Consider the following 26,921-nt stretch of genomic DNA (forward strand, 5'->3'; position numbering starts at 1 on the left):
CTACGTTGATATGCTTATCAACAACAACGACTTCCGTCGTGGGAGGTGCGGAGGTGCGCATCCCAAGCCTCCTCCTCTTGGGCAAGTTTGGTTGCGGCGTCTCACTCTCGTACCGACCCCGTTGTAGGGGCTGAGACTCGATGAGGATGCCTCCTTTCTAGGTGGGGCATAGGGTGGCGGTCCGTCACGAGCATCGACCAGAGCTTCTAAGAGAACCTTCACAAAACCATGCATGTCTCCTTGCACACTATAGTCGGGGAGCTTATGCCAAATGTATGGCCGCGAAGCCTCATCGGCCCACCTATTCCAAGGCGCCGGTAACCCATCAATCAACCTCTTAATGCCCTCGTAGTGCTTCACTCCACACCCATGAGCATCCCTCCATAGTGCCAAGTAGTCGGAAACATATGACATCAAAGGGGCCCTCTCGTCTCTCTCGACCCGGTACAGTTCCACCGCCCGCAGTCCATTCTTGACGTACCTTCCCCTTAGCGGCGCGTGGATCATAATCGCCATCTACATGAAAGTGAGTTTCCTTAGTAACGAGTCGAAGAGAAGACATAAAGCAAGGTAGAGAAGGATAAAAACGAGTAGATAACGTCATACGTGCTACCGTGTGTATACCTGTCGATTTCCATAAGGAAAAGGTCATAACAATTCTTTCTTTTTAAGTTATCATCTAAGGATAGATGTTTCGCATTTCAGGAACGTAGTAATTTGCAATCTCGTCAATCTTTCGCTCTAGCGTTAGTCGCGCTTCACAAGGTTATCCTTGTCTCGTCATCTCATCATCCCTTGGAATTCACGCCTTTCCACGCCCCATTCGTTCAATCAATACATGTATCGTTTTCAATGAAGAAATTCGCATGTATGACTAGCCTACATCTAAGGCTTTTGAAGTCTACATCTCAATCATATCCCATTCATCATCACGTCCAACATGCCTCATTTTAAAACTTTTTACCTTCTTTCTTGTTGAGCGCGGCGAGACGGAATGTTGAGCCTTCAATGAATACTCTTTTAGTCTAGCGAAATGAGTCTAAACTAGATTGAATAAACGACTCTCGCTCCAGAGCTGAAGGAAAAATTGCTCTGATACCATTCTGTCATGACCGCACTTCCTAAGGATAGAAAGCACGGTGGGTCGCGACTGATGGGGGAATTAAGAAGCGGGGAAGAAGGGGGAAAACAGTCAAAGGAGTACAACATGTAGATCAACAGTCGAAACTTCATTATCAAGTCATAGTTTTAGATCACGAAGTAACATAGTGTGAATGACGGAAGCAATTGAGAGTTTGACTACTACTATGTATGAGGACACAGTAGTAACCAGAACATTTATTGAATAAAAATCTTGGCTTATTGCTCAACATCCTCCGCCTCCCGTCCTCGCTCAACCTGCACATAGGGAAAACATGCAGGGGCTGAGTACTTGATGCACCCAGTGAACTCATGCCCGAAATACATATATCGTTTAAGTTATGTCAACCCATCATTGAGTGAAACTCGGGTTTTACTTTAAAAGGCCGAGAAACACTAAGATCATTCCTTAAAATAGTGTCAGCGCGGACAATCGTCATCCCCCATCATGTACCATATCTGAACCATCATGTGAAACGAGAATGTGGCCACAAACTCGATCACTGGACCGGACGACCTAAGGGACGGCTCATGATCCCCATCAGTGCACTAGCCTAAGTAGGGCTTAGACCCTAGTTAGACCCGAATTCGTTAACCATCAAAGTCTAGTAGAACATTATTCTAGTAGACAATCAGATAGACAATTCAAAACATAAAATACGGCATGACATAATATTTAAAACCACCCTTGTTTCACCATAAACATATCATTTCAAATAAAAGAGTTTAAGTAATAAAGCCCACCTCAAAAGCTTAGAATTTCCTTAAAAACTTCTCGTTCCGTCTTTAGCGGCCGTGCGAACCACCTTTTCGGAAAATACATAAAGTTCACATCAAACTCGGTAACGAAGACATTTTAGAATGCATGCACTCTAATTAAAATATTTTAATTCGTTTCCTCAGTTTTTCGTGCATTTTCGATTATTCGGCGGCCGCCCAAGGCTTTGCGTGCGACGCCGGTCGGCCGCTTACGCTCGTTCTTTCCTCTGTTGGCTCCCCGTATTTTTCCACGACGTCGAGAATGAATTTTTTTTAAAAAGTTAATTAAACGCGTACTAAATTTTCGCAACTATTTCTCTTCGAAATAGTTGCTACGCATGAGATTCAGCTTAGAAGCATTAGAATTAGATAGGATCCTTAATAGGATCAGATTTAAAAACATGCACAATACCACTCACGTTGACGAAAAATGGTTCTATATCACAAAAGGTTCAGACCGGTACTATCTCGCATCCGGGGAGGAAGAACCACATAAGACATGTAGCAATAAGAAATTCATTTCAAAGATAATGTTCATGTGTGCAGTGAGCAGACCACTATTTGGATCAAACGGTGAATGCTTATTTGACAGGAAAATTGGGATTTTTTCCTTTACAAAACAAGTTCCAGCCCAAAGATCAAGTAAGAACAGACCAACTGGCACACTAGAGACAAAGCCCATAGAGAGTATCACAAAGACTATGATCAAGGATTGTCTAATAACAAAGGTATGTATGCATTAGCCTAATGCATTTACTATATGCACACTTTAAATGCATTCCAATGGGCCTATAAATTCATGACCCACTAGTTTTAATGCAAATGTGCAAGAATATTTATTTTCATTTTCATGCATGCACACATTGTCAATCATTTTCATGTATTTACTCATATAATCCCTGTCATTTTGGCCAAATGGCCAGATGGGGCAACCAAGTATATCAAGATACAACAAGATAATGCAAAGCCACACCTTTCAAATGATGATCCAGATTTTAGACAGGCTGCCAATCCATATGGGTTCTCAATGTCACTATGGAAGGGAGGGAGTACTTTTTTGGGGTATAGCACATCTCATAAGGGGTATAAACCCTTACTTCCTGATGGGAGAGTGATAGTTACTAGAGATATTGTCTTTGATGAAAATGTTTTCCCCTATCACTCTATGTATGAGAAAGGTTTAGACCATTTCTCTTCTAGTTCACATTAAGCTCTTGTACCCATATCTGCACCCTGTATCTATTACCTGACCCTCCACCACCACCTTCTCCTACTCAATTATAACCTCATTAGTTCTCCTTCATCATCTTCTTCTCAGTCAGACTCATCTCCTCCTTCAACTACTCCATCTGTACACAGCAATTCTCCAGATTTAAATTCCCCTTCAGTTGTTCCCACTGAACCTGAAGCCCTTCTTCAAACCACTCAGTCCACTCATCACATGACTACTAGAGCTAAGGCAAGAATCTACAAGCCAAAATTTTTTACTCTTGCCATTTCTCCCAACATGGTGCCTATGTCTGCTCTGGAAGCCATTTTAATCCCAATCTGTAAAGCTACTATGCTTGCTCAGTTTATTGCTCTCTTGAAGAATGGTACTTGGGTTCTAACCACATTGCCTTCTAGGAAGAACCTCATTGGGTGCACTTGGATTTTTAAACTGAAATTTCTCATTTCTTGGGCCATAGCTAGATATAAGGTTAGACTTGTGGCTCATGCCATGTTTTGATTTTAATGAGACACCCAGTCCAGTGTTGAAGCCTACTACACTTAGAGTTATTTTAAGGTTGGCAGTTTCTCTTGGTTGGCCTGTGACTCATGTTAAAAATGCATTTCTGAATAGTGATCTTGGGGAGGACATTTATATGAGCAGCCTTTTGGTTTAGAGCAGGGTGGACCTTATTTGGTTTGCAAGTTGAAGAAAGCCATATATGGCCTCAAACAAGCCTCAAGGGCATAGGTTTCACTCAATCTAAGGTTGATGCCTCAATGTTCTTCAGAAAGAGGGCAAATGAGGTGACATACCTTCTAATCTATGTTGATGATACGCTCGGATGGGCGTGTTAGAGATCATGGGCAATCGAATAATGTTGTTTAAGTGGAAAAAGATAAACTGCATGGAAAGTTAAATGGTGTTGGAAAAGGATCTCGGGATGAGCTAGCACATGGTAAAGGAGGATCACCGAGTGCACGAGATGATACAGCTATGCAACACGCCAAATATAAACTTGAGCAGTGTACCGAGCAGGACCGCCTAAGGACGTGGAAGGACGTTGTAGTGCTTGGTGCAGGGAAAAATAGATAATTAAGTTTCTGTTATGATTAGCACAAGATTAGCATATGATTCTAGATTGTTCCTTATAGTAGTATAAGTATGTAATGTAGGTTTCAAAGATGTTGAATCAAGGAATCAGTTCATATGCTATTTTGAGTATCGAATACAAATCACTTTCTTCTTCACTATGCTTTCTTGTATTTTCTTTCACATTCAACTATTTAAATGCAAATAAATATAAAGGGAAGAGAGAGATATTAAAATGTTCAGACAAAGAAAACTAGTAAAAGACTAAAAGGCACTCCATGGCTTGGTATCTCAATCCGAAGAAAATTTTAAGTAAAAGTAAAGAAAAAAAAGCAAATATTAAAGAACAGGATCACTTGTGATATTTTTAAAATCTAGTGCAAGGATTACTCATAATATTTTTAAATTCTAGTACAAAGATTACTCATGATATTTTTAAAGTCTAGGAATTGGTGTAAACTCCAAAGTCCAGGAATCATTCATGTAAGAGTGAACTATAAAAATGGTCCCTAGACTATGGGTATATCTCGCACATAGTCCCTGGACTTTAAAAATATCGCCAGACATCCTTGGACTAAGGGTTTATCTCGAAAATGGTCATTTTTCACTATTTTCGGTCGAAAATACCCTTTTGGGGGTTTTGGGGGTTTGGGCAATTTGGTCTTTTTACACTTTTAACATTTTAAATCTGATATTATTTCAGTTATGTACTAAATCTGATATTATTTTAAAATTATCATTCTTCTTCCCTTTTGTCATCCTTCAATTTGTTTCTTTATTTCAATATTAGATTTAATTTTATAAAATTAAATTTTTAATTTTGATTTTTAAATATCAATTAATTTTTTTAATTAAAACTATTAATTCATGGACACTATAAATACTGATTACAACTATTAATTTTTGTTATTTAATATAATATTCAGCTGAATTGAATAAGTACATAAAAATAATATTAATCATGATGGAAAAAATAAGAGCTATTCTATTTAGCCTTCGTTCGGTTGTTATAATTGCTTGCGATTGAATATTATGAAGTTGACTAAAAATTTGATCCTACTAAAATTTTTATATAGGAGTATCTTTGTTGAAATTTTCTAGTAAATTTTTATTGTTTTCAAATTAATAAACGAAAATTATATTAGTCTAACATTAGATGCATATTTATTTCAGAATAAATCGTGTTATATGATCTATTAATGATTGAAGCTATTAAATATTGATTAAAACTAATGCGTTGTCATACCTTATTGATTAAATATTAGACACTATCAAATATTGATTATGACTATTAATTTTTGTTATTTAATAATTTATATAAATATAAAAATTTATTGATATTTAAAAATTGAAATTTAAAATTTAATTTTATAAAATTAAATCTAATATTGAAATAAAGAAACTAAGTGAAGGATGACAAAATGGAAGAAGAATGATAATTTTGAAATAATATCAGATTTAGTACATAACTGAAATAATATCATATTTAAAATGTTAAAAGTGTAAAAAGACCAAATTGCCCAACCCCAAAAGGGTATTTTTGACCGAAAACATTGATAAGGGACCATTTTCGATATAAACCCTTAGTCCAGAGATGTCTGGCGATATTTTTAAAGTCCAGGGACTATGAGCGAGATAAACCCATAGTCCAAGAACCATTTTTGTAGTTCACCCTTTATATAATCACTCTAGCTAATTTTATTTGAATTAATAGTTTAGGAAAAAATAATGTCCAAATTGGATATATGCGTGGTGAAATGAGTTGTACTACTATTATCCATGCTCGCATATCATTCTCTTGTATCATCTTCAGGTGAACACAATTTCTTACGCCACTATTTTATTTTAATGAATTGTCCTTTTATTATAAACCTGAGAATTATCAGTGTTTAAAGCATTATTTGAAGAATTTCATGAAAAAGTTCTCTTTTGTTTGAAAAAATGACAACCAAATCATAGTACATTAATGTTGTTGCAATAACCCATTTAAATAAAATCGATCTACTTTGATTCAAATTTTAACAACTTTTTTAAATTTATTTTATTATTATTTTATAAAAAATATTTATAATCTATCATTGTCCATGTTAAGTACTACTAACTATTTAAAAACAGATAGTAACAATGTTAATTTTTTCCCACTCGCAAAACAAACCTCTACTTTTGGTAAAATGTGTGTCGAACTAATTATGGTATGCAAACTTATGGTGCAACTTAATCTAAGTTTTTATTGTACTTAACGGATAAGTGAATCAATCTTTTTGCTTCCAAAATAAAATATAAGTCATCTTTAATTTTCTAGTGAATTTTGTAGTTAGTATTACCTCGATTAATGATAAATGGTGTAGACTGAATGATAACAAGATTATCATTCCTGACCCTGATATTAGTTATCACCTTCCACAATTATTTAATTAGAGTAGTAGACTAAACAATACCAATAATTCAATTGCTGCAGAATTAATTTAACTGGGAGTATTAAAAATCAGTTTTGTTTTTTTCTTTTATAGCAATTGAACATTTGAACTGGGCTATAAAGTTATACTATTGTAAAGTACATGCATCTATAGCTACAAATTTTGGAAACAACAATTTTTTGGAAAATAGAATGACTCGAGAATGTACTAATATAAGCGTATCCACAATCCAAGGAGAAGCTATATATTTTCATAGGAACATTTGAAACATACCCCGCTATTACGGTGGAATCACACGCACCTATAATGTAACACCTCGAAAAAAAAAAGAGAATAAAAAAAAAAATCGAAAATCACTCCCCCTCAACCCACGTTGAAACCGCTCCCTCTCCCCTCACCCCTAAGGCCATTAGCAATGGGGCGCCCTAAGACGCGCCACGTCATCAGTTTTATCCTTCTACCCCTCACCTGCAATGGGGTGCCCTATGGCGCGCCCTATATGTTTTACTGTTGTTTTGTTAATTAATTTAAATGTTTTCAAATATATAATGCAAACTAATTAAAAAACACAACGATTAACTAAAAACCGGCGAAGATTGCATTGATTAAACAAAAGTTACATGATTCAAATTGGCTAATCTACGCAATTCCTAACTTACGGCGCAGCTCATCGATCAACCCCTGGAGATATTCTGCTTCGGCGGGGTCCGTACACTTCTTGAGGGCCTTGTGCGTCTGCAACAACGTCTTCGCCATCGAGGTTGTTGCCAACTGCTCAAACGCGGCGGCCGTCGGGTTCGGGGGTCGGGAGCGGGACCGGGATCGGCAATGGGGCGGAGGCGGTCGAGGATGATGTCGCCGCCGCCTTCCCCTTGGCCTTCGCAGCCTTGACGCCTATGGGACGCAGGGAGGACATCGGTGTGCCGGAACTCTCAATGTCCTCGTACGTCCGGTTGAGGTCCACCGGACGAGTTCCGCTTTCGCTGCTCGTGTAACCACCAGCTTCGATGGTCTTCGTCCTTGGAACTTCTGCTTGTCCCTCAAGAGCGCCCAGATGGCCTCGTGCTTGAACTCGTCGTACAGGGACTTGTACGACATCAACGCTTTGGAGCGTACGTCGCTCAAGCTCTCGCCGCTCCCCTGCTCCCTCGCACACTTCTCGTACTCCGACGAGAACAGGTTGATTTGCTTCTTCACCTGGTATTAGTGCTTGCGGAGCTGCTCCCGTTGGCGCTTGTAAGCGCTCGGCGGCTTCGCCGTCGACGATGCGCTCCCAGTACGCCACCTGCCTCTGGATGTTCGCGAATATCGGGTCCTCCGATATGTCCACCCAACACCTCGCCAATATGAGGGTTTCATCCGGCTGGTAGTTCGTATGGTCGGGGGCGTACTCTTCACAATTTCCCGGAGGTGGCAACTTCTGCTCGCGGTGCCGGGTCCACTTCTTTTTGGCGGGGACAGAAGGGGTGGCGGCGGCGGCGGCGGCGGTCTCGGCGGCGGCGCGTCGGGAGGGCGCGACGGGTCGGTTTGGAGACGGCTCCATGTCATCCAAACCGTACGATTCTGTGCTGAATTCGGGATCGTACTGCGTGTTGGCGTCGAACGGTCAATATTCACCCGGTTCTGTACCCGGCCAACGCGCCTCCCCAAACATCGAACTCTTGGGACTTGAATCCATTTCGTAGTAATAATAAAAATGTGAGTTTCGAGAGTGAAATCGTGAAATGAAACGTTACAAATGAAGGTGGGGTAGGGGTATTTATACAAAAAATCGAAAACGCGTGTCATCGTCCGCCGATCCCGCAATGGGGCACCCGATGGCGCGGACGATGGTGCGGACGATAGGCCATCGTCCGCGACGTAGGGCGCGCCCTATGCATCGGCCGCGGACGTAGGGCGCGGACGATGGCGGCCACCCACAATGTGGGCATCGTTCGCGCCCGAGGACGATGGACGCCATCGAGCGCCCCGTTGCGGGTGGCCTAAATCTCTCCCATATCTTTAACCACCCTCCTTCTATATTAAACCTCCAAATCAGTTTATTTTTTTCTCACCTAATCGATCTCTACGATCAAGAAAACAAGCTTCATTCTTTCAAGGTAATCTCACAAAATTCCCTCTATTTACATGTTTTGAGACCAACTCATTGAATTTTTCCTGCAGAAATCGAGAACCAAATTCGAGAGAGGGAGCTATCGATAATTCTCTCAAAATCCGTTCAAGGTATACTCCAATCCCAATCTTTCTTTTATCGAACCATACATCAAGCATAGCACTTTGTTGCATCAACTGAATCCGAAACTAAATCTACAGTTCATGCTTGTTACACCCTGTTCTGCCAAATTCAACTAATCATCTCTTAATCATTTTAAATCGAAGCAAACTAATAACTCGAACAATCCAATTCAAGAATAGAACCTTAATTTCACGAAATCAACTTAAGAACTTTAGTTGCGGGGTGGTTCGGGTTGGTTTCGGGGCTGCGCTGTGTCTTTTCGGAGCTGTTCGGGGTGAGTTTTGACACCTGCGCGAACCGGCGGCGATGTCGACCTGCTATTGCAGCTGCGAGAGGCAGCGAGCAGCGGCGATATCCGGACGAAAGGAGTGCACAGCAGCGGCGGCGCTGCAGCGAATTTCGTCGCACAACAGACACGATGGCGTTGACTGCTCAGTGGCGGCGGCTAATGGACAGCAGCGGCTGAACAGCGAGCCGAACCAGTGAGGTTAGCGGCGATGGCTGCTCGGAACAGCGACAACAGAGACGGTCATGGCTGCTAGGTACATCTGCTGCGTCGTGACAAAGGGGCAGACACCCGGCGACGACAGATTTAGAATGTCTGCAATTCGTCGAAAGAGAGAAATAGAGAGAATGATGGAGAGATAGAGGGAGGCGTGAGGAATGTCGGAGTATTTTGGGCCTTTTGTTTTTTTTAGAGAATTGGGCCTCATTAACTAAAATTGGATGTTGTTTGGGCTCTTTTTATTTTGTTGGGGCTTCTTAATTAAATTGGAGATATAAGGTGGGGAAATAATTAAGTTTGGGGCTTTTAAATTTTTGAAGTATGAATAATTTATCCCAAGTCCTGAATATATATAATTTTTCTTAACAAAGGGAAATAGTTGCGATAATTCAGTTAAGCGCTTATATAATTTTAGGAATTTAATTCGACATCGTGGTTGAAATTACGAGGAGCCAACGGAGGAATTATGGGCGTAAGCGGCCGACCGGCGTCTCAAGCGACACCTTGGACGGCCGCCGAATAATCGAAAATATGCGAAAATCGAGAAATGAGATAAAAGACTATAATGAGGGTGCATGCGTTCTAATTAGTAGTTTTCTCGCGCTGATTGTTGTGTTATTATTTTATTTATCTAAAGGGAATTGTTCCGTGAGACTCTAATCCGGAAAGAGGAAATACTCAAGTGCGACACCTTTAAGCGAACGAGGTGGGCTTTTGAACTAAAGTATTTTCAAGAGCTTTCGTTTTAATATATCGGTTTGAGCATCATGTTATGTGTGATTGATTTATTATATTTATTCCAATGATGAGGAGAGATATGAGATCAAAATGAAAGTGTTGTTGTGCATGTTATGTAGTGCTATGTGTTGATTTATTGAATGATATTATAAATTGTTTGACTTTGTTGATATTATGTGTATTGATGCTCGACCTTGACAGAAAAGTGATTTGTGTTTCAAATACGTTTTTAAGGAAAATAAAGTTTGCAAAGGGAATATCATGCCATGTTTTTGTTTTGAGAAATGCATATCTGTTTGTTTAGCAAGGGAATTGTCCCTACTAGACCTATTGAAATCGAATTCGGGTCTGACTAGGGAGTGAGTCCCTACTCAGGCTAGTGTACACCAATGGGGATCGTGAGTTGTCTTTTGGGTCGGCCGGTCTAGTGATCGAGTTTGCGGCCACATTCTCGTTCACAGGATGTTGATGTTGATGTTGATGATTGCTTAGTGGGGAGTGAGTCCCTACTATAAGTTTAAATCGAATTTGGGTCCTAGCAAGGGTGCGTCCCTACTCGGACTAGTGTACACGATGAGGACCGTGAGTCATCGAACGGGTTGGCCGGTTTTCGTGCTCGTGGAAAGTGGCCCCCTTACACGGCACCCTAAAGAACAGATATGACAGTTTCTTAAATAAATCAAGGAGAAATGATTGTGTTTTGAAATGATGAGGAAAAATGATTTGAGGATGAGTTTAAAGTTTGTGTTTGAGATATTTTTAGTGTCTCGGGCCTTTTCAAGTTAAAACCCCGAGGTCACTCAATGGTGGCATGATATAACTGTTTTTATAAAATTGTTTTTGGCATTTGTCCACTGAGTGCATCAAGTACTCAGCCCTGCATTTCTTTTTTAAAAATGTGCAGGTTGAGCGGTGACGAGCGCGGTGGGTGTTGAGCATAAAAGTGAAGAATGTCTATCAAATGTCTAGAATATGTTGTGTCTTCATACATAGCATTATTCTACTCTCGAAATGCTTCCGGTAAATATTGTTTCTTTTGAGTTGTTGATTGTTGAGATACTCTAATTTTATTCGAGCTATTCTCATTTGTTTCGAGCTATGGTCGATTTGTGTTGTTTTCCCCTTTCTTCCCCGCTTCTTTAATCCTCCCCTAGTCGCGATTAACCGTGGTTTCTATCCTTAGAAAATGCGGGCGTGACATATAACATACTATAAAACATAAATACTTGATACCTCGACTTTTTTTAATATTATCTATTCACAATGTCGATAGCTACCTTACAAGCAATTTTGTCATCAATCATGATACTCCCTCCGTCCCGTGCTACTCGCACGTTTGCTTTTCGGCACGGAGATTAAGGAATGAGTGTATAGCAAAGTCAACAATTGCGGCTGTAGGTGATAATTTTTACTAAAAATGGAAAGAGTGCAAATAACTTAGGACGCCTAGAAAGGAAATAAGTGCAAGTAACACAGGACGGAGGGAGTATTTTTTATGACTATGCCATGCGCACGCGAAACATAAGCTTGAACACAAAAATCCTCATAGGAATCTTCATCCCGCGCATCAAGCAGAAGGATCTGGTCCATGGAAGGATGCTAATGCAACCTTCTATGGCCCACCCGAGGAGCATGCGGGTACGAGGATTGTGACAAGAAAACATATGGTCCACACACTACAGCATTGAGCGAAGCATTGTTCAAGGGTGGGATGACATGTGGAGCTTGCCAATGGTGCAAACCAGGTCAGCCAACAGGGCATGTTAATGCCACGGACATTTGCCCTGGCGACAGGTGGGATACCAATGCGGCCCTTGTTGGAAAGAATATATATAATTAAATATATATTATATAAATATATCAAATTTATTATATAATAAAATATAGTTTTGATCCAATTCATATATATTTTTATATAATTTAGGGAAAAATAAAATATTATTAAACTTAATTGAGGATAAGTATAATTAAATTTTGTAGAAATATAAATATAAATTATATAAATATATACCTAATACATTGAAATTATATATAATTAAATATATATATATGGCAATATTGAAATTTAGTGTAATAAATTGCTATTAAAGTTTATTATATAACAAATTTAATTAACATATTTTATTTTCAATTAATTATAATGAATTAATCAATTTATAAAAATAATAATTAATCATAGAATGAATGAAAATTTATTCATTGATTATAAGAATAATTAAAGTTATTGTTATGCCACAACAATTGGAGTGGTGGAGTGGTAATGGAGTTGGAGGTCTATGGTTTGATGAATCCCATTGGACACGAATTTTTGTAAAAAGCTGAAAATTTCAAAAAAACCGTTCCCGGTCGAATTGGCCGGTTCATCCAGTTCAAAACGGCTCAACCTCTTGGAGGTTTTAAGTGGTGAACCGGACCGGACTGAGCACCGATTCGCGGCCGAACCGGCCTGGTCCGGTTTTTAAAACACTGATTAGAACTATAGTACTTTTCTAACATTGAGGCCATTAAAACAAGATATGCAAGCCTTATACTTGTACAAACAACATTCTGCCATATCCAACCTGGGATGAGTATGCCAGCAAGTGCAGAGAAATTTCATGTGGATGATCCTAGGGAGGCATTCATGAGGTTTACGATGCGGTCTTATATTTCGGCCATGAGGTTGACATCCTGCTAGATTACAATATAACTAAAAAATAGAACATGCCTACAAATCCATGCAATTTGATTCAGTGAAGATCTCGGATGTTGATCCGACATTTTACTCAAAACGCATCCTGGAATTCATCCATCATTTGGCGTCTCGGGTTAGATGGCCCGACTGATCTCATTGTCCTTTCGGCCAACGAAGAAAGCCAGTTTTCCAATCTTAAACCAAAAAAAAGCTGCGAATGGAATCTATGCTGAAAATTTGTGGATCTTGTATATCATTGTATATAATGTACTAATAATTTTGTCCTTGCATAAACTCTGTAATTTTGTTCTTGTATTCTACGAATTTCTTTAGTAAATAAACACTTCAATTTGATGCAATTTCAAATGTGGATAACAAGATTGCAGCAGAATTAGGAATTCATTAACAGTTGAGCACCTTGAAGAAATTCAATATTAAGATGGTAGAATACACTTCATTTTCAGTAAGGCTAGGACCATCAGCAGTGGGGCGCCCTATGGCGCGCCACGTCAGCATTTTTATCCTCCTCCTTCTCCACCTGCAGTGGGGCACCCTAAGGCGCGCCCTATGACGCGCCACATAATCATTTTGTTGTTTTGTTTAATTAATTTAACTGTTTTCAAATAACACGTAACGAGTAAAAAACGACTAAATAACAAGCGGCGAAGTTTTAATAATAAAAAAAATTACACCATTCAACTAAAAAGAGAAAAAAACTAAGTCGGGCCAATTCCCAACTTCCTACGCAACTCATCGAGTAATGCACGGAGATACTCGGCTTGTTCGGGTCGGTGCACTTCTTGAGGGCCTTGTGCGTCTGCAACATCGTCATTGCCATCGACGCTGTAGCTAACGACGCAAACGCGGTGGCCGTCTGCGTCGGGAGCTCATCCGGGTCCGGAACAAGGGTTGCAGCGGTCGACGATGACGTCGCGGTCGCCTTCCCCTTGGCCTTCGCAGCCTTGATGCCGGAAGGACGCCGGGAGGACACCGGTGTGCCGGAACTCCCTTCATCCACGTACGTCCGGTTGAGGTCAACCGGGTTAGTGCCGCTGCCGCTGCTCGTGTAGTCACCAGCTTCGGTGACCTTCGTCCTCTTCGGCGCACCAGTGTGCAGAATTCCACCTTGGAACTTTTGCTTCTCCCTCAAGAGCGCCCAGATGGCCTCGTGCTTGAACTCGCCGAACTTCGACCGGTACGACAACATCGCTTTAGAGCGCACGTCGTGCACACTCTCGCCGCTCCCCTGTGACCGCGCGCACTTCTCGAACTCCGCCGAGTACAAGTTCACTTGTTTCTTGATTTGATCCCAGTGCTTGCGGAGTTGCTCACTCTTGCGCTTGTACGCGGTCGGCGGCTTGACCGAATTGTAGAGGTCAGCGATGCGCTCCCAGTACGCGGTCTGTCTCTGGTAGTTGGCGAATATCGGATCTTCCGATATATCTACCCAACACCGGGCTAAAGTGAGAGTTTCGTCGTCGGTGTAGTTCGTACGGCCGGGGGCGTACTCATCGCAGTCACCGGGAGGCGGCAACTTCTGCGCCCGCTGCCGGTTCCGCTTCGCCTTCCCCTTGGCGGCACCGGTAGCTGCGGGGGCGGGATCGGCCGATGCGGTTGGGCGGTGCGGCGACGACTCTATATCAGACAACCCATACGATTCCGTACTGAAATCGGGATCGTAATGGGTGTTGTCGCCGAACGAACGATAATCGCTGGGTTCTGTACCCGGCCAATGCGCCTCTCCGCTAAACGTAGAGCTATTGGGGCTTGAATCCATTTCGTAGTAATTATATAAATGTAAGTTTCGAAGATGAAATCGTGTGAAATGAAATGTTACAAATGAACGCCATTTATAAAAAAACGAAACCGCGTGCCATCGTTCGCGGCCTTCACAATGGGGCGGACAATGGCCATCGTCCGCGACGTCCGCAATGGAGCGGACGACGGCGCGGACGATGGCCATCGTCCACGGTTTAAGTCGCGCCCGAAGCATAGGCCGAGACTATCGTCCGCGGCCTATGCCACACACCCACAGTGGGGGCGGACGATGAATGGCGCGGACGATGCGCGCCATCGGGCGTGCCATCGCCCGCCCATTGCGGATGGCCTAAAAGACATCTAACAAAGCCATAAGATCTTGCACTTATACAGCATGGACCATATCTATCCTCACTCATGGTTTCTCACAAAAGTGCTTCAAATATAAGGGCAAGTCGTCAAACTTCAATCACAATCATTGCAGAATACCATGCCTTCGTCTGTCTTATAAACAAAACAACCTTATACCAGAAGATTGCTTGCCATATAACATTTACACAGAATGTGTTGCAGATATGATGGTTCAACCCATGTTAGGTGGAGGGGGTTGGTACATCCCATGACCCTGCATTTGCTGCCCCAAGAAACCTTGAGGTGGTGGCATAGGTGGCCTTCCCATTTGTGCACCAGGGGTAAAATTTGCCATAGGACCACTGCCAACAGGAGGTGGAGGTGGGGCAGGCAGATTCCCACCAGGTGGCATAGGTCTTGGTCCATTGGCTAAAGGAGGAGGCATCAAAGTTGGAGGCATTGGAGGATTACTAGTTGGAGGTGGCGGAGGCAGTCCTTGTGGAGGAGGAGGTGGTGGCAAAGGCCTAGGTGGGGCACCAGGAACTGCAGTCCCATTAGCTGCAGGAGCAGGTTGAGGTTTATTTGTCTCTGGTGGCTTTATCTTAAAGTACAACTGCAACTGCGCATTCAAACATCCCACAAAGAAAACGTAAGGTATAAGATCCTGAAGAGTAAAGATAGCAGCGACGTGCGATCTTCACCAGTTAATCTTGGAGCAAGCTAGAACTGTAGTATCGCTAATACCATGATACATAATTTCAAAGGAAGTGGCACATACCGTGAACATCTTCGAGTCTGGATCCCAGTGGGAGAAGAATTTGGGAGTTGACTTATCAATCTCTATACTAGGAACCTAAAAGATAAAGATCGAGGGATGACCTTACCAGTACAAGTAAGTGAATTGCATATATGATGCATTCAGACTGGGAATGGATTATTACCTTGAAAGCTATAATTTCATATGGCTCAGCAGCAAATAACAGGTATTGATATCTTTTATCGAACGGTTGAACTTTCTGCAGATTGCATCGAGAGTAACGTGAGTTTATATAGAAGTGCATTGCTAAAAATAATGTGGGAAGTAAGAGAATCAGTAAGTAATTGTATTCAATATTTTATGTATAAAGCTAGCTGCGGCGACGGAAGGTACCTGTTCAAAGGATGACATAAACCGATGCCTTGGCTTTGTATTGTCTTCAATCTCAGGATATTCTATCTGAAATGACCAATCCATAAAAATTCTTAATGAAAGTACATTACTTAATTTCTGGCTACTAACGTGAAGCAGTAAGAAGCTGAAATTGCTTTCGATTATAAAATCATATGGGTTTTTATGGCATCCTCCAGTGCCCCATGCTAAGGCCAGACTAATCAGTAACAGAACTAACTGCATACAAGGATGAGCTCATGGTGATAACTGATAAACCCCAATTAGAAGATCAAGCATGACTATTTCGATTTGCATGATAAAACATACAAGAAGAACAAAACGCCCACCTGGAAAAGCAGTGATCTCTGTTTGGTCTCCCCGTCAAATTGCTTGGTCACACGATATCCAGGCCGACCAATTTTAACTGACACAACAAGAAAATATCTTAACTACATGCTACTACAATATATGAAGCTACGATGGTTCACTATCTTAGCAACAAATTCTCTAAATTATTTTATATATTCTACAATGTGTGTAAATTATTTTATATCACGCTAACTCATTTTAGCACATTGTTCAATGAAAAAGGTATCTTCATACATAAATGCATAAGAAAATTTCATATAAAATGGATTATTGCTTCCATACATTCACAAATTCACGATGCAAATAAATTATAAACTAACCCCTCAGAAAATAACTTTCTACAAACAAAAGATTATGCGATGAGGAAAAAAGGGGGAAAAAATTGGCTAGGCGAAATGAGAAACAGCAATTCATTGACAAAGTAAAATGCCAATGGTAAAAAGGAAGCAATTGAATTGATCGATTACCAACTTTCTTCAGATTAACTTTGCGCTTATGGGGTTGCGGCTGAGCTGGAGCTTCTTTTGCTTCACGAGCCGCTCGCTTAGCCAAGTTGGTCTGGTGACGCTTCCCCTGTGTGTGCGCTAAGTAATTCCCCTCATTGTTGTGCAGAGTCAAGCAGAGCTTGCACTCGTAGCTGCAACACTATCACGTCAAAGAAGTCGAAGTAAAGAAGAAATCGCCTATGCCCCAAATTCTAGGGTTTTACCTTCCAAGGTGATTGCGCATGAAATATGGATCTTTGGCCAAATCAATGGTTTCCAGGGCAAGTCGCCGGAGCCGCTCCCGTCGGTCGATGGCCTCATTCTGGGCGGTGGCGGCCCCACCGCTTCCCGGCTTAGAACCCCACTCCCTGTCCATTGCTGTAAATCTGAGTAGAAAGGAAGATGGGAGAGAAATGGAATGACTTACAGAATGGGCCCAATTAGTGTTCATTCTATGGGCCCTAACAAGGAAGCCCAAATAGATCTACTGGCAAAGTGGTACGACGTCGTATCTTATTTCGTTAGTGTAATATCTGCTCAGAAAATATAAAATCCATTCCAAAACCCTCTTTGAAAGTTTCCGTTTCCTCACTCCGGAATCAACAGAAGTTGGCAAAAGAGAGTGAGATGGTGGTGCGATTAAGGCTGTCGAGATTTGGATGTCGAAACAAACCGTTCTACCGATTGATGGCTGGTGATAGCCGATCCCCGAGAGATGGCAAGCATTTGGAAGTCTTGGGATACTATAATCCCCTACCTGGTAACCCTAGAATTTCATGGTTATTGATTACGCAAGGATGTGCAGAGCTTGATTTTTTTGTTTAATCGATTTTATCTCCGAACTTGAAATACATTAGTTTGTGAATTCGGCAAATTATTTGTAATTCGTCCTCAGATTCGTTTCACGCGCCATATGCTAAGCTGATTTCAGCTGCTGCTCAATCTAGGAAATGCTACTAAATTTTAATTTGCGAATTATGCAGGTCAGGATGGAGGTAAAAGAATGGGAGTTAACTTTGATAGAGTGAAGTAAGTGACTTAGTAAATTTGATCTTTTATTGTCATTCATCTCAAATTTCTCATCTATCTGTCCAAGTTTTATGAAGAACAATTTATATCTTAAGGATGTTGCTAGTGCATTACGAAATTATTTATTGCGGATCATTTGATTTGCATCACTGTATAACTCTATAGGAGAATCTCAAACTGCGCAAAATGTAGTATTTTGACACGAATGATGTCAACATTTGAATTTTGGGTAGCTAGTTTTAGGAGATACGAAACTATCGATGTTCCGTCCATGTACTCTTAGCTGCTCGTCAGCAAGCCAATTACGTTTAAAAGGGTTTTATTGCGTTCTAAAAGGTAGTCTATAAATCTTGCAAACAATGTCAGTTATGACATTTAGGTGGTGTTCGGTTTCCTTGATAAAATAGCACCAAGATACAATCTAGCATAGAGTTGTGAGATTATTTTAGTCATAGGGGGTTAGCTATGACTAATTATCTCATGATTATCCATCTAGGATTGAGTTGTGTATTGAATCTCATGAACCAAACACACTACATATAATATTTAAACCCGAGATACAATCTTGCAAACCCAACACCCCCCTTAGTATTGGCATTGACATCATAACTTCTTAGGTTTGTTCCAGATGCTGTCGATTGTAAAAGAGTATATATGTTTACTAAAATGCATGAACGTTCTCGTTTATCCTGATGTCTCCGATCACCATACAGGTATTGGCTTTCAGTTGGCGCACAACCCTCTGATCCTGTTCAGCGCCTTCTCTTTCGAGCAGGCTTGTTGCCTCCACCACCCATGCTGGCAATGGGACGGAAAGGAGGTCCACGAGACATGCGCCCAGTTGATCCACTGAGTGGGCGTGTTATGACAGAGGCCAAGAAAGATAGTGTTGTAAAACAGAAAGCTGGTGAGGATGAGAGCGGGAGTGAGAGTCCTTGATATGTCAGACCTGCGATATAAGTTCGTAGATTGGTGACTTCCTGAGTCTTTTGTTACATTAATAATGAAAATATTATGACATTAGTGCCACACTGTCTTCTACTCCTATTTAGTTCTATCATTTGTGGAATTAGATCATAATCAGTGTTACCTATAATAGCTGGTTTGGTGATTGTGACTATCATGTAATGCTACGTATATCTGCTTGTAAAGCAGGAGAGACCAATCTTTCCTGTGTAGGTGGAGGATTCTTAAATGGCCATTTTTGTTTATCATTTTGTTGGCTTCCTGTTTGGGTGATTTGTTTTTAGTGATCATTGAGATCGTCCGACATGCTAAATTTCCGTGATTGTTGCGTTCTTCCGAAGCTATTCTTGTTCAAGATCTATCCATGACTCCTAGCTCAACTGGTTGAGAAGGGAGGCAAGAATACCGCCCATCCAGGAGGTCTTGAGTTTGAATCCTGGATAGTGCAACCTGGGATTAATTTCCCCTGTGGGCCTTTACAAGGCTTGTTGCCTTGGGGCTTGGCAAGCTGATAAGCCTTGACCCGTCCGAGACAGCGCTGGTCTACGGGCTGAACCCATCGGAGGGTGGCTGGTCTACGAGCCTGACCAAGGCTAGTTCACGAGACCGAATCCGGCTGGGGGAGGCTAGTTCACGAGCCACGAGGGTTGGGAAGGGCTAGTTAGCTTGCCAAATGTATCACGAACTCCGATGTATGTGTGTGTGTAAAAAAAAATTCTTGTTCAAGATCTACAATGAATTTTATTTAGGCCTATTGAAACAAAATATGGGGTTGCAGATAGTGACATTGCATATGTTTAGGGTGCTGGTTGTTCTTTTTTCGAAAAAAACTGGACATTTACCATGTTTTATTTGGGCCCAGATTAATGTCCATGAAAATAATAATTAGACAGAATAGGGTTTATTATCTTAGCTTTTATGTTCTTGAGGGCCTTGAGGCTTAAAAAGTGACCACAATTAAGGGAGCTCCGGCGGCCGCGGCGGCTCCCTATTGCGCTGGACAGAGGGGGCAGGGGCTGGGGGTGGAAAAGCCACCGCCGAGTAGTTGGCAGGGACGGGGCTGAGAGGGGGGGGGGGCACTGACCGCGGCTGGCTATTGCACGACGCCGCGGCTCCCTGGAAACTCTGTTTTTTGGCGGCCGGCGGTGGGAGAAGGATGTGGACACTCTTAGGCTGCCTTCTTTATTTATAATAATAATAATAATAATAATAATAATACGATTTCAAAATATTCACTCCGTATTCAAAAAATAGAAATATTTGAAACAACACGGGTTTTAATGTACAATTGGTAATGTAAGTGAGAATAATTGGTAAAGTAAGAGAGATGAAGAGAAAAAATAGTGAAAGGAGTTAGTGGATTATAGGATTTATGTACTAAAATAGAAAGATTCTAAAGTTTCTATTTTTAAGCAACGACCCAAAATGAAAATAGTTGTTATTTTAAAAAACTGAGAAAGAAGTAGAATAGAAATAAATGATTCAACCGATATGGCGCGATTTTGACCGACTATCTAAGTTACCAAATTCGACACTGTGAAAAACCATCGTCTTATGTGAGTGAAAATTAATTTGGATCACCAATGCTTATTTGGATAAAAAAAAGGAAGGTGTTGGAACATTAATTCTTGATCTTGTGCTATGAATCAATTGACATTTATAATAAAAATACGACGACCAGTAACGATGGGAAATTGTATTGTTCAATTAAAAATAATAAAACCTGGTAATATGGGCCCTCTAAAATTCATAAACAATACAAAAGTCCTACCAAAAATAAGCAGATGGAGCCCAGTCCATCATACCTCCCAACTCTTACAATATTACCCATGCCTTTATGGTTAATTACAAGGTTGCCATTTCTCTGGCGCAAAACCGGGAATCGAATCTAAGCCGCGAGCTAAGCTAACAACACACTACGACAGATTGAAAAAAAAAAAAAAACATACCCCCGCACTGTATCGATCACATTGCCATCTTTTTTTTAGAGAGAGACAGTTAAGACTAGTGATGGCATATCAGCCTTGCCGTCTCCATCTTTCTCCTCCTCTCTCTCTCTCCAATTGATTGCGCATTGTCACTGCTGTGGTTGTTGAGCGGCTACACGGTCGTTTGCTACTGTCACAGAGATTTCCTGTTATATTTATCTGCTTTTTCGTCTACTTATTTAGAGAGAGAAATAAAGTTTGTAGAGAGAGAAAGTCAGGTGCTCTGATGGGGAGCTCGGGGCAGGGGCAGAGCAATTACGATCTCTCGTTTAAGATCCTGCTCATCGGAGATTCCGCCGTCGGCAAGAGCAGCCTGCTCGTCAGCTTCATTTCCAACGTTGTCGACGATCTTTCCCCTACCGTAGGTATTTCTCCGCTATCAATTATGAAATTCATCCACTCTTATCAAGTTGCGATCACACCTTCCAGTTTGTTAGCTGATAGATATCTGATTTATGCAATTTATAAATGAAAATCATTTAATTTTTTTTTAAATTGTTGTCGAATTTGATTCTAGATTTGTTTTTTTTGGTGATTCCTGCTTGTTATGGATAGTTAAATGTTGGAGCTATTTTGGTTGCTTAGAAGAAACTGTCTGAATTGCTTTTGGCATTCTTGTTCTGGATTGAAACAGGGGGGGTACTTTGTGGCGTGATACATGTGAACATTTTCTTAGCATGTTGCCTTGTTTGTATCTTGTTTGAGGTATAGAGTAAATTTGGCAAATAGGTAGCAAGCAATTCTATTTTGGTCAAATTATATGAACTTTACTTCATTTGCTGTTGTCATTTCATGCAACCTTAGAATAGATTTATATCTTACCATTAAACAATATGATGCAAATGCTGAATTAAGAGTGTTTGAAATTATAAGCCACTAAATAAGTGGATGATTAGCCGCTATCTTATTCCTAACGAGAGATTGCATATAGGATTGTTAAGTTGTTCAACTAAATAAGTGCTAGAACTCATTCCCCTCAACTTTATAGCTTATTTAGATTCTTTAAGTGAAGGATTTCCAAATTACTCATATGAGAATTACTTTTTTTTTACTGTTGTGTACTTCTGTTTTTGTGGTTCTCACCCTTTTGTTGAAATCTAGGTGTGGATTTTAAGATCAAGTTTCTCACAGTTGGTGGGAAGAAACTGAAGCTTACCATTTGGGACACAGGTAATAACTTTTTAGCAGTCTTGGCTTTGATTTAATCAATTGAAAAAAGAATGATAAGTGATTTTCATCCCTTTTTCCCGATTCCAAGATTAAGATGTATGATGACAATGCTGCTGTAATTTTGCTTCTCAACAGTGAATTGACTAGTATGTCTTTTGCAGCTGGACAAGAGAGATTTAGGACGTTAACAAGCTCATATTATAGAGGTGCTCATGGAATCATTCTCGGTAAGCCATGAAATGAACCGAGAAAGTTTAATGACTTTTACAAGGTTGAGAATCTTATCTTGAGATGTTTTATTGTTGATGCTGGATTTCTGTTTCAAGATTTTAATGTTAGGAAATAATCAGATTGTTATTTTTCTCCAATTGTTATGGGTAATTGTTTCTGCTAAATCGTGAAATGCACTTATCTCTTCTTCCGGGTTTTTTGAGACACCCTCTTCATGTCCTACCTAGTTTAATCTCAATCTATGACATCCACTAGGATCCTATTGTTAATAACTTGAATAAGGATAACCCATCCCGGAAATTGGCACTTGTACGTTGGAGCAAATGCATAAATCTGATTGAGAAAGTTTTCATTCAGCTGTCATTTGAATGAGAAAGATAAATGGCTATAATTTCCACCTTCCTCACTTTAATCTGCGGCGCTGTTGCTTTGTGTTCTTTTGATGGTTTCAATCGGTTGACATCTCGTTGTAGTTTACGACGTTACAAGGAGAGATACATTTACAAACTTATCTGATGTATGGGCTAAGGAACTGGAGCTCTACTCCACTAATGAGGATTGCTTGAAGATGCTTGTTGGAAATAAAGTTGATAGGGTTGGTCCTTTTCCTTTTCAACCTTTGGATTTCAACGCACTGTGTGTTGTTTTACCACTGTGATATGAATAGCACTTATATTTCATTCATTACTCTACTCTTTCAATGAGCACTTTCCTTGTTGGTGTTGCATAATTGGGTACACTTCTGTCGCGTTTGATTTTCATCTTGCTTATTTTCAGTCTAACCAAGTGATTTTTTTTTACTTTTAGGAATCTGAACGAGTTGTAAGCAGGGAAGAAGGGGTGAGTCTAGGGAAAGAGCTCGGATGTCTGTTCCTGGAATGCAGCGCCAGAACTCGAGAAAACGTCGAGCAATGCTTTGCAGAACTAGCATTGAAGGTAGACAACTATTCGAAGATAATATGTGAAGAAGTATCAGAGTCCAGAAAACTTGTTTTACGTCGCTCTCTGTTTCGTTTGATGAAGAGAGAGTTTACTGTCTGGTGTAAGCTAAGTGAGGTTTTTCCGTTTTCCTCAGATAATGGAGGTGCCAAGACTGCTGGAAGAAGGATCAACGGTGAAGAGAAATATCTTGAAACAGAAACAAGAGCATCAGACACCTCCAAGTGGTGGATGCTGCTCGTAGACAACATTTTGCATGCATTGTGTTTTATGTTCACAAGTGTAAATGAGTAATATGCTTCTTTCACTCTACTGCTTTTGGTGTAAGTGCTGCTGTTTACTGTAAAATCTGTTAGCTCGTGTGTATGATTGCTAAGGCATCACAATGCAAACCAAATAATTAGCTTCGCTCACAACACATACAATCATTGTTCTAAAAATCAGACTAGGCCGGCCTATTCGGATAGTATAATCAGTAACTTTTGAGGCCTATTTGAACTGAAAAAACCAGCCGTATGGACATGGCCTATGAACCACTGGCTGGTAAACCACATCAACCAATTTAAAATTTATTTTTATTATAAAATATAGTATTTTTTTTTATGAAAATATTACTACTCCATCCGTACTGTAAAAAGTAGTAAAGTAAGTAAAAAAAAGTATCTATATTATTCATTGTCTTATCTTACTCTCTATTAAATACTTTTTCTAAATCTCGTACTTAAAAGAAGCGTCCCATTTCGGCGTGACAGATGGAGTACTAATACTAAATTTCATCATGACTCATGTTTAAAGTTGGCCCATAAAATGAAAATTATTATATTTGAATTTTATAATAGCCCATGCTTATAGTTAGTTAGGACATTTCATAATGTTTGTTTTGATTTTTCAATATATGAAAAAAAGTCTTTATTTTATAGTCACATCTTACAATATTTTATCTTGTTTATTCAATGTGGAATAGAAGTCTTTGAGCACTAATTTAGAGTGAAAATAGCTCTAATATGAAAGATATACAATGATTAATTTAATTGAGGTTGTAAATCAAAATGATAGTGATCAAATTAAACTACTAATGAAATCATATTACAAAATCATTGATGGATATTGAAACTAACAAATGAAGTGCTTATATTTTTTAAGTAAATACAGTCATGATTGACATGATCTTTAAAATATTACTCCATGATTTAATTTTATATTTTACTTTTCTATTTTTTAAAGTTCGGGATTCCTATTTTTTTTTTGCTAACATAACGTATTCAATACGCAATTTGTAAGCATATAAGGAATTTATGTTTCTGGGTCTTAAAAGATTAGTGATATTGGCATCTGAGGCATGTAAAAATGATTTCAATTAAGTTTATACTCCCTCCGTTCTATAATAGATGACATAGTTGGGAAATGGCACGAAATTTTAGGAGGTGTTGTTTTATGTGTTATGTGAAGAGAAAATAGGTATATTTATATTAATGTGACAAAGAACTTTTTCCAAAAAAGAAAATGTAACATTTTTTTTGAGACAAACTAAAAAGGAAAGTGTGACATCTATTAAGGGACAGATGGAGTATTATTTTTTATTAACTTTATTTTAACTAATTTGTTGGCATTTAATGTGTTAAAATCCAAGACTTGTATTCTACAATATATTTTTTTTTATTATCATTGATGCACTATTTTTTTAGCACTACAACTTTTACAAGTATACAACGTAGGTACAGATAAGCACATGATATTGAATACATGGAATGTTAACACAGACTGGCTATCTAAGACTAGGCTTCTTTCACTATTTGAAGACACGGTTGTGGATTGGTTTTGAATGCTGATAAACAGTAAATAAAACAATTAAAAAGAAAGCAATAACAATCGCAGATAATAACACAGAGAAAAGACAGATGAGACAAGGGAATTCCAGGGACGTGCTTTCACAGTTATGGTTTATACAAGTCTCAACTACAACACCCTATCACAGTTCATGCTTTACTAGAACGAGTCACATAAATATGGCACATGCGACACAAAGTTTGTTAAACACTAAGGTCATCTAGCAACTCCAAAAAGCACAATATGATTCAAGTTGTTTTCACTCTCAATTAAAAGTGTTTAAGGGAATTAATTGTAGTGTTAGCTAAGTTCTTTTAACATGCAAATCCTCTCTCAAATTTGCAAGCCAATAAATCATCACATAATGTGTCACTCAAACATGTAACATTATCCACTACTTAGAATAAAGCAAACAATGAACAAAACGGATATTAAATAAATAGGAACCGTATAAATCAAAATCGTTACTGTAAACAATTGAGGAACGATTTGAGTAGCAAGAACAATCGGTTGAAGATTGGAATGAAATTGTAAAGGAAATTTTATTCACTGGAATGAGAAAAACGAGAGAGAGAAGATGAGCTACCATGTAAAACTAACTAATGAATTAGCTATTTAACAGAAACTAACGGCTAGTTTCAATCCTACGGCTAGGATTAAAACTTGACTAACAAACAGATCTAACGGCTGCTGAAACGAGTTGTCATAACAGCCGAGCTGCCGAGCTGCCGAGCTGCCGAGCTTGCCGAGCTTGCCGAGCTTGCCGAGCTTGGTGCTTGAGCCATCACAATCTACCAACAAACTCCACCTTGATTGCTCAATCACCAACCAAACTCTTCCTTTCCAGTCCCACTAGTTTCAAACATAGCAGAAACTTTTCCTTAGGCAATGGTTTAGTCAACATGTCTGCCGGGTTCTCTGAAGTATGAACTTTGAAGACTTTCACATTGCCTCTTTCAATCTCCTCCCTGATGAAGTGATACCGCACATCAATGTGCTTTGATCTCTCGTGATAAGCTTGATGCTTGGCCAGAAATAGGGCACTATTATTGTCACAGCCAACTGCTATCGCCCCTTGCTCAATCCCAAGATCAGACAACATTCCTTTCAACCAGAAACTCTCTTTGATTGCAGCAGCAAGTGAGATAAATTCTGCTTCCGTTGTGGAAAGTGCCACCACACTTTGGAGACTTGATTTCCAGCTAATAGCAGACCCAAACATTGTGAATATGTATGCCGACTGAGACTTTCTGTTGTCTAAGTTCCCAGCAAAGTCCGAGTCACAATATCCCACAATAGCATCAGCTCCACCTCCATCATTCACTCCATATAGAATGCCTACATCCCCAGCACCCCTTAGATACCTCATCAACCATTTGAGAGCAATCCAATGTTCTCTTCCATGATTTGCCATAAACCGGCTGACAACACTTGTGGCTTGTGCTATATCTGCTCTGGTGCTGATCATAGCATACATAATGCTCCCTACTATATTAGCATAGGGTATCTTCATCATTTCTCTGGACTCAGCCTCACTGTTGGGCCTCTGATCAGCCTTGAGCTTGAAGTGCATTGCTAGTGGAGTAGCCACTGCCTTCATATTCTCCACCTTGAACCTTCTCAGCAACTTTGATATATAATCAGATTGTGTGAGCCACAATGCCTTTTAGCTCTATCTCTGATAATGTTCATGCCTAAGATTCTCCTTGCTGGCCCGAGGTCTTTCATTTCAAACGCAGCATTGAGTTCATCCTTCACTTCTTGCACTGCCTTCCTGCTAGCTCCAGCAACAAGCATGTCATCTACATAAAGTAGAAGATATGTAGGATGTATGCCCCCTTTTCTGACATATACACAGGAGTCATAACTTGATCTCTGAAAACCAAT

The 26,921-nt window shown here is 40.0% G+C and overlaps 3 protein-coding genes across 3 annotated transcripts; 2 read left to right on the forward strand and 1 right to left on the reverse strand.

The window, feature by feature from the left end:
• Window positions 1-14,950: 14,950 nt before the first annotated feature.
• Window positions 14,951-17,301, reverse strand: LOC121793481 (splicing factor 3A subunit 2-like). The gene is made up of 7 exons (XM_042191492.1): window positions 17,109-17,301; window positions 16,867-17,036; window positions 16,378-16,454; window positions 16,031-16,096; window positions 15,822-15,896; window positions 15,659-15,733; window positions 14,951-15,499 (listed from the first exon to the last, which is right to left on the reverse strand). The coding sequence occupies exons 1-7, from the start codon at window positions 17,258-17,260 to the stop codon at window positions 15,113-15,115; spliced, it is 1,002 nt and encodes a 333-aa protein (XP_042047426.1). The 5' UTR covers window positions 17,261-17,301; the 3' UTR covers window positions 14,951-15,112.
• A 125-nt stretch (window positions 17,302-17,426) lies between these two features.
• On the forward strand, window positions 17,427-19,127 carry LOC121793532 (30S ribosomal protein S16-2, chloroplastic/mitochondrial-like). Its single transcript, XM_042191555.1, has 3 exons — window positions 17,427-17,644; window positions 17,868-17,913; window positions 18,627-19,127. Exons 1-3 carry the CDS (start codon window positions 17,512-17,514, stop codon window positions 18,850-18,852), a joined length of 405 nt encoding a protein of 134 aa, XP_042047489.1. The 5' UTR covers window positions 17,427-17,511; the 3' UTR covers window positions 18,853-19,127.
• Window positions 19,128-20,798: 1,671 nt separating this feature from the next.
• Window positions 20,799-23,620, forward strand: LOC121795475 (ras-related protein RABC2a-like). Its single transcript, XM_042194013.1, has 6 exons — window positions 20,799-21,232; window positions 21,969-22,037; window positions 22,199-22,264; window positions 22,742-22,863; window positions 23,076-23,204; window positions 23,344-23,620. Exons 1-6 carry the CDS (start codon window positions 21,094-21,096, stop codon window positions 23,449-23,451), a joined length of 633 nt encoding a protein of 210 aa, XP_042049947.1. The 5' UTR covers window positions 20,799-21,093; the 3' UTR covers window positions 23,452-23,620.
• Window positions 23,621-26,921: the final 3,301 nt, after the last annotated feature.

The sequence above is a fragment of the Salvia splendens genome, chromosome 3 (genome assembly GCF_004379255.2).
Source record: "Salvia splendens isolate huo1 chromosome 3, SspV2, whole genome shotgun sequence".
NCBI classification, from domain to species: Eukaryota; Viridiplantae; Streptophyta; class Magnoliopsida; order Lamiales; family Lamiaceae; genus Salvia; species Salvia splendens.

Excerpts from the sequence above, each read along its gene's own strand:
- LOC121793481 (XM_042191492.1), bottom strand. The coding sequence starts at position 17,260 with ATGGACAGGGAGTGGGGTTCTAAGCCGGGAAGCGGTGGGGCCGCCACC. Across the intron at positions 17,037-17,108 it reads ATGCGCAATCACCTTGGAAG|CTACGAGTGCAAGCTCTGCT; the intron begins GTAAAACCCTAG and ends ATAGTGTTGCAG. Across the intron at positions 15,897-16,030 it reads TTATGTCATCCTTTGAACAG|AAAGTTCAACCGTTCGATAA; the intron begins GTACCTTCCGTC and ends TGCAATCTGCAG.
- LOC121793532 (XM_042191555.1), top strand. The coding sequence starts at position 17,512 with ATGGTGGTGCGATTAAGGCTGTCGAGATTTGGATGTCGAAACAAACCG. Across the intron at positions 17,645-17,867 it reads ATACTATAATCCCCTACCTG|GTCAGGATGGAGGTAAAAGA; the intron begins GTAACCCTAGAA and ends CGAATTATGCAG. Across the intron at positions 17,914-18,626 it reads GTTAACTTTGATAGAGTGAA|GTATTGGCTTTCAGTTGGCG; the intron begins GTAAGTGACTTA and ends ATCACCATACAG.
- LOC121795475 (XM_042194013.1), top strand. The coding sequence starts at position 21,094 with ATGGGGAGCTCGGGGCAGGGGCAGAGCAATTACGATCTCTCGTTTAAG. Across the intron at positions 22,265-22,741 it reads TGCTCATGGAATCATTCTCG|TTTACGACGTTACAAGGAGA; the intron begins GTAAGCCATGAA and ends ATCTCGTTGTAG. Across the intron at positions 23,205-23,343 it reads TTGCAGAACTAGCATTGAAG|ATAATGGAGGTGCCAAGACT; the intron begins GTAGACAACTAT and ends CGTTTTCCTCAG.